Source organism: Cynocephalus volans, chromosome 4 (genome assembly GCF_027409185.1).
Source record: "Cynocephalus volans isolate mCynVol1 chromosome 4, mCynVol1.pri, whole genome shotgun sequence".
NCBI classification, from domain to species: domain Eukaryota; kingdom Metazoa; phylum Chordata; class Mammalia; order Dermoptera; family Cynocephalidae; genus Cynocephalus; species Cynocephalus volans.
The window spans coordinates 102,522,679-102,534,861 of record NC_084463.1 but is presented as its reverse complement, the minus strand read 5'-3'; the positions used below and the strand labels follow the sequence as shown (position 1 = coordinate 102,534,861).

The following is a 12,183-nucleotide window of genomic DNA, read 5'->3' as shown; positions in this document are numbered from 1 at the left end:
ATGCTGGCATGGACCGAAGGACTGAACTCCTGCTCTGCCTGCTCCCCTGACTGTGCCCAGCAGCCTCTTCCCTACCCATTCAAAACCCCGCCCTGGGGCCTCCCTTTGCAGGACCAGCTGCTCACCCTCTGCCCTGTACCATGGGGACCAGGGGAACTGGTGTTAGTGCTACACCATGAAATCTTCTGGGAAAGGGGAGAGGGCAGAGTTGCTCAAAGGTGGGAACAGAATTTAGAATGTCATAGCTCAAGGGGATCTTAGAGACCCTCTGGTCCAACTATCTCATTGTGCAGATGGGGAATGGGATTTGCCCAAGGTTCCACAGCCAATCCTAGAACCATTCCTCAGTTATTAAACCTATAATAGCCCTGTGAACAGGAGGATGGGGATTTTCTCTTTCAGTTATGGACGGTTAATTCTGGGCCCAAGATAAGTACGATGCTTAAAGTCACACAGCAGTACTGTTACCTGATTGCACCTAGGACAGGAACCCACAAAGGATACTGAGAGTTCATGGGATGCTGGATATCAGCCAAATGCTCAAAGGCCACTCTCGCCTTTCCAGTACACCATAGGATCTTATGTGTTAGGCATGTTTTTCTCTTCACTGGACTTCAGTTTTTCTTTCAGGAAAATGGGTGTGAGGATGTGCAACACTCACTCTGCGGAAGGTGTTCTGATAGCATCCCAAGACCCACCAGAGCTGTCCTTAGGAGAATCGGGTGCCATGGTGACAGAAGCCTTGACAACTGGGAATGGGGATCAGGCAGGCTAGGCCCAGAGGTACCCTCAGGCAGAGTCCTGAGGGAATGAGTGGAGGGAAGGAGGGAGGGAGGCTTGGCCCCATCAGTTCTTCTCAGCTGTCAAGAGGTCCACTCCCCAGTCTTAGTCACACAGGGTGGGGGGCAAAAACCAAACAACCTCATGGCTCATGCCTGAGGGACCTCCCCACACATACTGGCATGTTCTTCTACTTCTCTTGCTGAGAACTGCAACTGGCAGATAGGGCACTGAACCCAGGAAATGAGTGGTGAACTCTCTGGGGAGGACACGCACAGTATAGACTGGGATGAAGATGGTGATGAGGAGGGAGAAGCTGCCTGAGGTGGGGAGGTCTCTCCACAAGTGGCAGCATGCAGGGGAAGAATCTCGATGCTGAAGGAGCCTAAAGGGGAGAGAAGGAGGTAAACAAAATTGGGCCTGCTCCTAGGCAGGATGCCACCCTAAGAAATCTGAAGGGGATATCTGCTGCCAAAATGTAGCTGTTTTTGCAGGAATCTTATCATAGTTAATATTTCATACTCAAGACACTGTCAGGTATCCATTTAACATTTACTGAGGGTTTACTGTGTGCCTGACAGTATGCTAGAAGCTGAGGAATGTAAACCCAGGCTTGTCCTTATGGAATGTAGAGTCTAGTGGTAAAGATAAGCCATGAACACAAATAACACTGATACAAAGCAGAAGGTGAGAAGTGCTAAGTCCAAAGGAATCAGAGAATACTGCAGGATCTCAGCTGGGAGAGATTATCTGGGAAGATCAGAGAAGATCTGGCAAAGAAGCACCATTTGAACAGAGACTTCAAGAGTAAGTAAAATTTGGACATGGAGGAAAAAGTTATGAAGGAAATTCTAGGCCCTCTCCAATGGTGTTTCATATCATTTAGCTTTATAATTCTCCTGAAGGCAGGGCCCGTGTCCCTTCCTCAGCTTAGCTGACACAATGTGAGCAGGTGCCCAAAACAGACTTTTCTTTCAGTTGACTTAAGTACAGTAGTTACCTGGGGGCTGCAGAGATGACAGAAGCTAGGGGTCTAAGTCCAAATGTCTCTTGGCAGTACTCCCAGGTCTCCTACTCCTCCTTCAAGGAAAACCTAGTAGTCTCAACAACCCCCTGTGCCCAAGCAGCTTACCTGCACATATGGGGCACTGTCTGCTCTCTTGGACACCAGTGCTTTCGGCCTGGGGTCCATGTTTTTCTCTTTGCCTTGCCCTTGCTGTCCCCCTCCTGTTTGGCTGAGAGTTAGAGTTGGATAGAGGCCTGTGAGAAAGAACAATTAAGCTATTAGTAAGGGGCCATAAGGGCTGACGGAGCCTAGAATCAGGACAAAAAGAATGCAGAATAGTTGATGTAGACCTAGAAACCCTGGGTTGTAGTCCTGGTTTTCCCACTTGATATACCAGACTTGAAGGAAGTCATTTAACCTTTGGACATCTGAGAACACAGCTTCTATTACTGCCCTCAGGTTTAAATTATTTTTTTATTGAGATATATAATCACAAAACATAAAACTCACACTTTTGAAGTGTAAATTCAATGATTTTAGTATATTCACAAGGTTGAGTAACCACAGCTATGTAATCTCAGAACATTTTTTTATCACCCCCAAAAGAAACTCTGAACCCATTGGCAGTTATTCCCCATTCCTCTGGCCCCATAGACCCTGGCAACCACTGATCTATGATCTTTTTTTTTCTGGTGGCTGGCCAGGAAGGGGATCCACACCCTTAACCTTGGTGTTCTAATACCACATTCTAACCAACTGAGCTAAACAGTCAGACCTGATCTACTTTCTGTCTATGGATTTCTCTGTTCTGGAATACTATATAAATGAAATCATATGATAGGCGGTCTTTTGTCACTGAATTCTTTTTTCACTTAGCATGTTTTAAATTTCATCAATGTGTGGCAGGTGTCAAAACTATACTCTTTTTTTAATGGCTTAATAATATTCCATCATATAGATATACCACATTTTGTTTATCCGATGGACATTTGGGTTGTTTCCACTTTTTGGCTATTATAAATGATGCAGGGCTGGCCAGTTAGCTCAGTTGGTTAGAGTACGGTGTTATAACATCAAGGTCAAGGGTTCAGATCCCCATATGGGCCAGCTGCCATAAAAAAAAAAATGCCGCTATGAACATTTGCCTATACGTTTTTATGTGAGCAACTGTTATCAATTCTCTGGAGAATTGCTGAGTCATAGGGTAACTCTATGTACAGGCTTTTGATGAAGTACTAAACTGTTTTCCAAAGCAGCCCCTTTACATTCCCACTAGCAATATATGAGTTCCAATTTCTCTGTATCTTTGCTAAGATTTCCTATTGTCCGTCTTTTTGATTATAGCCATCCTAGTGGGTGTGAAGTGATCGTTGTGGTTTTGATTTGCATTTCTCTGATGGCTAATGATGTTAAGCATCTTTTCATGTTCTTATTGGCCATCTGTATATCTTCTTTGCAGAAAAGTCTATTCAGATCCTTTGTCCTTTTTTTATTGGGTTACCTATCTTTTTATTGATGCGTTGTAAGGGTTCCTTGTATATTCTAGATAGAAGAACCTTATAGAATATATAATATGCAAATATTTTCTTTCACATCTGATGGGCTGTCTTTTTACTTTCTTGACAGTGTCCTTTGAAGCAGAAAAGACTTGTGATAAAGTGCATAAGATGCAGCATACTCATTTTCAGAATGTGGTTCACTACAGGCTGCTTCCTTGTCCAGCTCCAAGCCTGACAACATGTGGAAAAGGACATCTTTTCTCCACTACCCTTAGGTCCAGACTAAGAGATCCGGACCCAAACACAAGGGTACTCTCTGACTTACCTGAAGCAAAAGCAATGGAAGAAGACAGCTGTAGAAGGGCATGAGAGGTGATGTGGGTCTTTCATGCTGACCTACTTACCTTTGGTCGTGCACTCTCCGTCTCTTCGTCCTGCCCACATACTTCCCTGAGTTTTGCTCCTCTGCTCTGGGCTCTGTGTAAGAAATGCTCATTAAATCTAGTTCGTTAACAAAAGGGCCTTCCCATGTGATGTTTTATCTTTTAAGAATATTGTTTCTACCCTCTTTGGCTGGTTGATTCTTTCTCACTCTTCAAGTCTTAGATGAAATGCTAATTACTATAAGGCACTTACTTTGGATTCTCTAATCTAAATCTGGTCATTCTATTATGCTTTTCCTTCAAAGTACTTATTGCAGTTTTAGGGTTTAGATTTCTTTGTGTGACACTAACATCAGGGTAGGAGCATTGCTATTTTATTTACTGTGGTATCCCTGGCACTGAGCCTGGCACAAAAGAGATGTTCAATAAATATGTCAAATGAATGATGATAAAAACAACAACCACCATTTGTCTAGTTATTCAGAATTTATGAAATACTTTGTACAGCTTTTAATACATTTCAAAGTGCTTTCATAGCTCTCTTGTCCTCTTTATTAGATGCCCTCCAGTTAGTTCCCTTCCATTCTCCTGCTCTTGAAATAATAAACTACATCTTCCTTATGTGGTAGACAGCTTCTGAAATGACTCCCATTCATTGCTGCCTCCTGGTACACATGCCTCCCCTTGAGTGTAGACTGGACCTAGTAGCTTGCTTCTAATGAATGGAATATGGCAAAGGTGATGGGATGGCACTTCTGTGATTAGGTTACAAAAGGCTAACTTCTGTCTTGCTAGCATTCTCTCTCTCTCACTGGCACTAGCTCCTGCCCTTGTGTGCTCACTCTGATGAAACAAGCTGCCATACTATGAGATGCTCTATGATGAGGCTCTCGTGCTAAAGGAACTGAGGGAAGCCAAAGTTCAGCAGCCCATGAGGACCTAAATCTCACCAACAACCATGTGAGTGAGCTAGGAAGCAGATCCTTTCCAGTTGAGCCTAGAGATGACAGCAGCCTTGTGACACACCCAGAGCCAGGGGACCTAGCTAAGCCATGCCTGTATTCCTAATCATCCCAAACTGTGAGATAATAAACGTTGTTTTAAGCCACTGCGTTTTGGGGTAATTTGCTATAGAACAATAGATAACCAATATCCCCTATTTTTGTGATTAAATTAAATGCTTGTTATTTCACTAATTTGATTAGTCCTTTAAAATGATGGATAAACCTTTTCCTTTTAAAAACATTTTCCAAACAATGAACCATATTGTTTTCTTAACTTTTCAGTGAGAACACTACTGTTTTTATCACTCTTACTGTATAGAATAGTAAAAAGAACAAAAGCTTTGGGGTTCAAATCCCAGCTCTGTGTGGCTAAGAAAGTTTAACTTCTCTGAACCTCAGATTCTCTTGTAAAATGAGGACAATAGCATCTACTTCATGACTTTGTTGTGAACATTAAGTAGGTAAAGTTAGTAAAAATGCCTGGCAATATCTGGTACAAAGCAGAACTCCAAAAAACTCCAAGTTTTTTAATCCTTTCTTCCTCTGTGATAAAACTATATTTATCCCCCTGTTTTATTTCTCCAATAAACTCCATACATCACCACCCTCACTCAACTGAAATGATCACAGAACATTAATACTGCAAGAGGCCTAGATGCTACTTGGTTTAATTCTTATATTTTGAAGATGAGGGAATTGAGGCCCGAAGAGATAAGAATTACTAATTCCTAGACTAGTACTTTTTCTATTACTAAACAATATTTGATTTTTCTTCTGGTAATGAGACACCGACAATTGTCTTTTCTACCACATGAAGTCTTACTTGTGAGCAGTGGTGGATTCAAAGAGGAAGGACAATGCTAGGGACAGTAAGGAGCAGGCCATGGGGCTTCACCTGCACTATCCAGAAGACTAGGACCTGGTTCTGCGTGGTTGTTCCTTTGGCTTGCCACACTGGCTGGAGGCACCCTGCGGGCAGCTGAAAGCACCATACAGGCTGAACGTCCCAGAGGCCCTGGCTGCAGCTGCTTTAGGATATTCCTGAGCTCTAAAATTTCTTTGGTGCTCCTGCAGGGAAACAGAGTACTAGATTTCACTCAGAACATAGATCGCATTCTGCTCACCCAAGTCAATGGCATCTAACCACGAAAGCCAGTTTGACATAAAGATAGGGTTAGGCCTAGAGTATGTCATTAATTGGGGAAAGCAAGGGTGAGCTTGTGTGCCTGTAAGCGACTTGGTAGCTTATCTCTTCCAGGAGGAAGATCTGGGAAGTGGCTGGGAGACTTCCACTCTGGCAGCTACGTACGTCTGGGGATCTGGGAAGAATGTCCTCCGGATGGAAGGATTAGCCAGCCAGGGGCTGGGACCAGACTCCTGAGCATCAGAAGAACCCTGAGAAGAAAATTGAGAAATATGAAATACCAAGATTCACCACCAGGGGACACTGCCACCTAGTACTAGGACCTACTCCCAAACCTGAGGAACTCAGCTTAGTTAATAAGTGAATGTACCTGTTATAATTTGTACATGGCATACTTGCTAGTGTGTGCACACTCTCAAGTTCTCTTCTAGCTCTAATATCTGAGATTCTGTGATTTTGTATATCTAGTTCCCCAGTGCTAAGGGTTTTGCCATGATCCCGGAAAGCTCCTAGGGATAAAAGAATATGCACTGTTGGGAAAACCAGGGCTATGAGGTCATGTGCAAACTTTTGAAAATATGTATAGTTAAAAAGTTGTACATATATAAAATTGATTCATGTAGGCACCAAGCAGAAATTACTCATCTCTCTTTACAAAACTTTGTGAGAAACAAATGATATATATGCTTTTTTTTTTTTTTTTTTTAAAGATGACCGGTAAGGGGATCTTAACCCTTAACTTGGTTAGCTCTCCCAGGTGAGCAACCGGCCATCCCTATAGGGATCCGAACCCGTGGCCTTGGTGTTATCAGCACCACACTCTCCCAAGTGAGACATGGGCTGGCCCCTGCATTTCTTTATATTTACAAATAGTTCTACTCTTGAACTATTTTGGGACATTATCATTATCCCCTTCTATATATTATTTAGTAATATTGTTTAATTTCCAATATGATTTATTTTGTGAACAATTTTGTTCACCTAAAACTAAAAGCCTACCAATTTTAGCCATCTACAGAGATGTGTATGTTTGTAGGCATGCATGCAGATACTCATGTCTCTAACATTAGCTACTATATAACAAGCATTTTATAACCTCTTTGCTTCTAGTTCTAGCAATAATCTACCAGTAGGTTATTTCTATATACATTTTATTTATGTAGTACACTACAGTTTCTTAATTCTTTTCCAAAATTCAGTTTATCTGTGACTATTTCCTTTTATATTTTTCCAAATTTCCTTTTTTAACTTAAATTAAAAAAAATTTTTTTAATTATTTAATTTTCAGCTCTGATTCCTCTATCACAGATTCTTTTAAAGGTAAATGTCTTTCTTGTTAAGCATGACTTTGGCTTCATTACGCAAGCTTGAGAAGTATTATTTTCATTCTCATTCTCTGTTTAATATTTTATAACTGCCAAAGGGCTGGCCGGTTAGAGTGCAGTGTTATAACACCAAGTCAAGCATTCGGATACCTGGAGTGGCCAGCTGACAAAAAACAAACAAACAAAAAAAACCGAAAAAAAAAAAAAATTGCCATTACAATCTCTTTTTGGACCTAGCATTAATTTGAAATATTTTGTTTAATATTCCACGGTCTTCATTTTGTCTTTACCTTGTCTCATGAATTTTAGAATGAATACTATTAGAAAGGGTAACTAGATGGTTGTATAATGATAGTTTATTTCACCTTTACTCTAAATGGTATTACTCATTAGAAATTGAGCTTCCAAGCACAGGCTAGGTGGAGTCAGGTGGCCTGGATTCAAATTTATTCCGAGACTTATTTAGCAGTTTGATCTGGGACATCACACTAAATTCTCTGCACTTCTGTTTCCTTACTGGAAAATTGGTGATCATAATAATCCTATTTCACAGTGTTGAAAGTCCTTATGTTTTGCTTTCACAATAATATACTAATTAGAATGACACATTAGAAAAATAGCTTATGATGATATTTTAGACATCTTAAATTATAAAACTGAGTGCCATAAATTTGTTTCAATGTACTATCACATCTTATAGAAATGTTTCAGGGGGCCCAGCTGGTTAGCTCAGTTGGTTAGAGCACAGCTTTGCAACATCAAGGACGAAGGTTCAGATTCCCATACAGGCCAGCCACCAAATAAAAAAAAAAAAAAAAAGAAAAGAAAATATTTTAGGGCCTCCCTCCCTTTGGTTTCATGAGGCACCTGCATGTATGTTTCACTCTGCTGTTGATGCTCAATGCCTTTCTGACACTATGGCTCTGGAGTTGCTGACTCACCTTCCTCCTTGATCCCACCATGGTCCAAGAGACGCAGAGTAATTTAGATGATCAAAATGGAAAAATTTGGGAAATCTTATTTATCCTAAAACTAGGGTGATTTTATGTCCTGGATAATAATACAGAAATAAACAAACCAAAGTGTTTTTCCTATATTCTTACTCAGCAACAATCAACACAGGAGATTTCTGTGACTAAATGTGTGGGGATTTCTCCCCATTGAGCTATCAAGCAGTGGACAACAGCTGGGTATTCTCTAAATCAATTCAATTCTGACATTATCTACCTGGAGATAGCATCAGATTCCAAACATTGAGAACTCAGTCCCCAAGACTGCCCCCCGCCCACTTCCAGTGCCAATTGTAAGCCCCAGGTTGTTTTACCTGTGCTTCTGCCCCACCTATAAATTGGGGTTCCCATAACCCCTTCCTTGGGTTCAATTAATTTGCTACAGTGGCTCACAGAACTCAAGGGAACACTTACATCTACCAGTTTATTGTAAAGGATATTACAAAGGATGTAGGTGAAGAGATAGATAGTGTGAAGTATGGGGGGAAGGGCACAGAGCTTCCATGCCCTCCCAGGGCACACAACCCTCCAGGAATCTCCACATGTTCAGTTATCCTGGAAACAATCTGAACTCTGTCTTTTTGGATTTTTATAGAAGCCTCATTACATAGGCACAGTTAAAGCATGGACAACTTGTAAAATGTGAGTGGACAAAAAGGGTATGATCTAATGCTAATAGGCTGAGTGGGGAAACCCAGCAAGACCTGTTTGTTCAGATTCTTATTTACCTCTCTGTGCAACATTCCTTCCTCCTGGGTATGGAGTAGGACCTGTCCTACAGTCAGACAAGGTAGGTCAGAGAATTTCTTTAGGGCCAGCTTCAAGACAAAAAGACAGAGGAAATACTAGAGTCCTGCCTTGGGGAGCCAGGAACTATGGATGAAACCAACATAAATATAAATACATTAAAAAAAAAAAAAAAAAAATATATATATATATATATATATATATAATCACTCCTGGTTTGCCTGGGACAGTCCTGCTTTATGTCTGTTGTCTTGGTATAATTACTAATAGCACTTTCTTTTGCCCTCAAAGTGTCTTGGTTTGGATGGCAAATTTTATGCCGATTCTATCTACAACTCCCCTCTGAAAGGTCATTTATATAATGAACATTTACACTAAAAGTCTCTTTTGTTCTAGGCACTGTTCTAGGTGCCAGAAATGTATTATGGAACAAGACAGACAGGTTCCTAATCTCACAGAGCTTCCACTTTTTAAATAACCAGGGTCAGAGATCTAGCTCCATTCACATCAGCTCTTAGCACCATAATATTGGAACCCGGTAGAGCACACTGAACTACCTCCATTGGTCCTTTTACATTTTTTAGTCCTTTCCACAATGGAAGAGCAAATCTAGGTAAAGCTTTTCTTTCTCTCATCTCTTGGAGTCTCCCAAGGCTGCACTACAAAAGCATCTACTCCTGCTCTCTTTGCTCTAACTACATTTTCTCTTCCTGATGCAGTCTCTTCTTTTTCTCAGTAACCTCAATAGGAGTGACTCCTGTGAGGTTCACTCAGGTGAACTGGAATTCTTTTGATGTCAAATGTTTGACGCTTCTAAGAAATGTATGTGTGCATCAGAAACAAAGTATGGTGTAATGACAGGAGACCTGACTTCCAGTCTCTACTGTGCTCTGACTCACTGTATGACTTTGAATATATAAATGTTTCCTTATGAGGTGGTTGGGGCTAAATGATCTCTAAGTATCTTTTCACCTCTAAAATATCATGCCTCTAGCTTTGTGTGATTACACGTTCATATCTGTTTGTGAGTGAATTATATTGGAGGGTACTGGCTTGGAAAGATAAATGGAGATATCAGTGACAAGAAAGTAGGAGGAGTCAGAATAGGTTCAAAAAGAAAAAATAACTAGAAAAGTAGCTATGAAAAGGGTAGTGAACTTTACATAAGGCAAGAAACCCATACATCTTCTCTCAGGAATATATGTATTGTACAGGGAGAAAATCGGGAAAAATGAAATTGTAGAGCACATATCTAAGGACATAACTGGCTTTGCAAGGCAGGTGGGGCAGGAAACAACAACGACAGAGGGACTGTAAGGGAGCCTTGGGACTTTCAGGTGCTGAAAGAAAAAGTGTGATGAAATCCAAAAACCTAGAACTAAAGTATGAGGTTAGATCCTAAAAGAATTTCATTACTGCTAAAGAACAAGTGGTCCAACAACTTTGTGCATACTATATTCAAGGCTCTCTCACTTGCATCTTCCACATGAGGGAGAGTTTACTTACCTGTAAAAAAGGGTAGCAAGCTCATTGAGGCTTGTATTTGTGTGTGTGTGCATGTGTGTGTGTGTGTCTATTTCTCAATCAATCCCTCAATATGGTTTCCTAACCAGAAACCTAAAAAGGGAGGGAAAATATCAAATCCTTGCTCCACTATTGCACATACCTGGCTCAGCCCAGAACTCACAGGGGCTGAGGGACCCACCACAGGGTCATCTAAGGAGTCCAGAGAGGAACGCACCCGGAGGAACGCCAGGCCAAAGGACTCATGCCGTGTAAAGGGTTGGGAGCAGGTCAAGCGAAGTCGATCCCATGACTCTCCTGAGGCTGGAGCCAAGAAATCATCTCAAGGGAAAAAGAGAAAGAAAATGAGGGGGGAAAGAAATGCATAAATGGAAGGGAGAAAGGAAGAGAATATTAATACTGAGGAGAACAAAAAGACACGGCTATATACAGTAAATTCCAACAAGAAGAATGAAGACCATCAGTAAATGTCCCTCTCAGGCTTTGGTGCTCAGGATTATGGTAATGCCAAGTAGGACAGTGAGGTCCCTCTTAGACCCAGTCCTTTGCCTTCCTACCATCACTCCTCTGTCATGGTTCCACACTGTTTCAAGCAAGAGTATATCTTCAGCATGAGTATAACCTCTCCAGGAACCTAATCAATATCTCATTCTAACAGGAGTTATCTGTAGTGGTGGAGTCTGAGGAGACCACCTACCCAGTGGATTAGGAAATATATTGGACCTCCCCAGCCCATGAGACCTCACCCTCCCTCACACTACCACATGCCCTATACATTCACTCACGGAATCAAACATCAATATCAAAATGCCTCCATGCCTTCAGTTCCTAACACTGTCCAGTCAGTACCTCATCTCCACCTCATGTGCCCCTCCAATATTACTCTTCCTTTACAAAATTACAAACAGGTCCGTTTTAAAAACAGACAAATCCTTACTAGACTATAAGTCCCTAGAGGCCGAGAATCAGATCTTGTTTCTTCTGTAGTGCCAAGTGAACCCAGAGATTCACCTAAACAGAATTCAGGAAACACTATATGCTACATAACTATAACCGTCATATAGTCTTCCATCACTTATGTAATATTTATCCTACACCCATACTTACACACATTTATACAAACAAAAACATGGTAATCAACAAGTATGTGTTCTATATCAGCCTTCACCAAATCACAAGTTATGTGTAAACACAAATCATAGTTCATCAACATACCCAGCTATCATGCACCTCATTATGCGGAACTCACACACAAGTATCCTACATTAAGTACCCTATGCCCCTGACAGGCATAACTAAGCCCCTGCACAGGCCCCTCCCACAATCTACACCCAACAGCACCTAACAGCCCTCTGTAGTACTGCCTCTCTCTTTCTCATAACTTCCCTCCTACATGTTCTGCTTTTGGCCTCTTTATCATCTTTTTTTTTTTTTGGCAGCTGGTGGGTATGTGGATCAGAACCCTTGACCTTGGAGTTATAACACCATGCTCTAACCACCTGAGCTAACCAGCCAGCTCCCTCTTTACCATCTTTAAACATGCGGACCCCTGAGCGGTTCTTCCCCTGCTTTGAATCAGTTAGGGACATTAGCATGCTTGCAGGGAGCAGGGTGACGAAAGGTTTGTCCAGGGACCAGGAAGAACGGCCCACATCGATCTGCAGGAAAGCACAGCCATAGTTACCTGGGGAACAAAAAATCGAGAGAAGGATAAGCGTGATAGGATGACTGCAGACAAGGGAATTGGGTGGGAAGAGGACA

At 41.5% G+C, this 12,183-nt stretch overlaps 1 protein-coding gene across 2 annotated transcripts in view; it reads right to left on the bottom strand.

Moving 5' to 3' along the window:
* Positions 1-12,183, bottom strand: part of XNDC1N (XRCC1 N-terminal domain containing 1, N-terminal like) — a 33,746-nt gene that overhangs the window by 17,036 nt on the left and 4,527 nt on the right. Inside the window, exons 4-11 of one of the 2 annotated variants that reach the window (XM_063093110.1) lie at positions 11,951-12,106; positions 10,565-10,743; positions 5,982-6,067; positions 5,568-5,740; positions 3,690-3,762; positions 1,913-2,040; positions 1,057-1,165; positions 140-185 (exon numbers count right to left, since the gene is read on the bottom strand). In XM_063093110.1, the coding sequence (XP_062949180.1) occupies positions 140-185; positions 1,057-1,165; positions 1,913-2,040; positions 3,690-3,762; positions 5,568-5,740; positions 5,982-6,067; positions 10,565-10,743; positions 11,951-12,106 (950 nt within the window). The remainder of the gene's footprint in view (positions 1-139; positions 186-1,056; positions 1,166-1,912; positions 2,041-3,689; positions 3,763-5,567; positions 5,741-5,981; positions 6,068-10,564; positions 10,744-11,950; positions 12,107-12,183) is intronic. The other variant, XM_063093111.1, reaches the window with a different exon arrangement.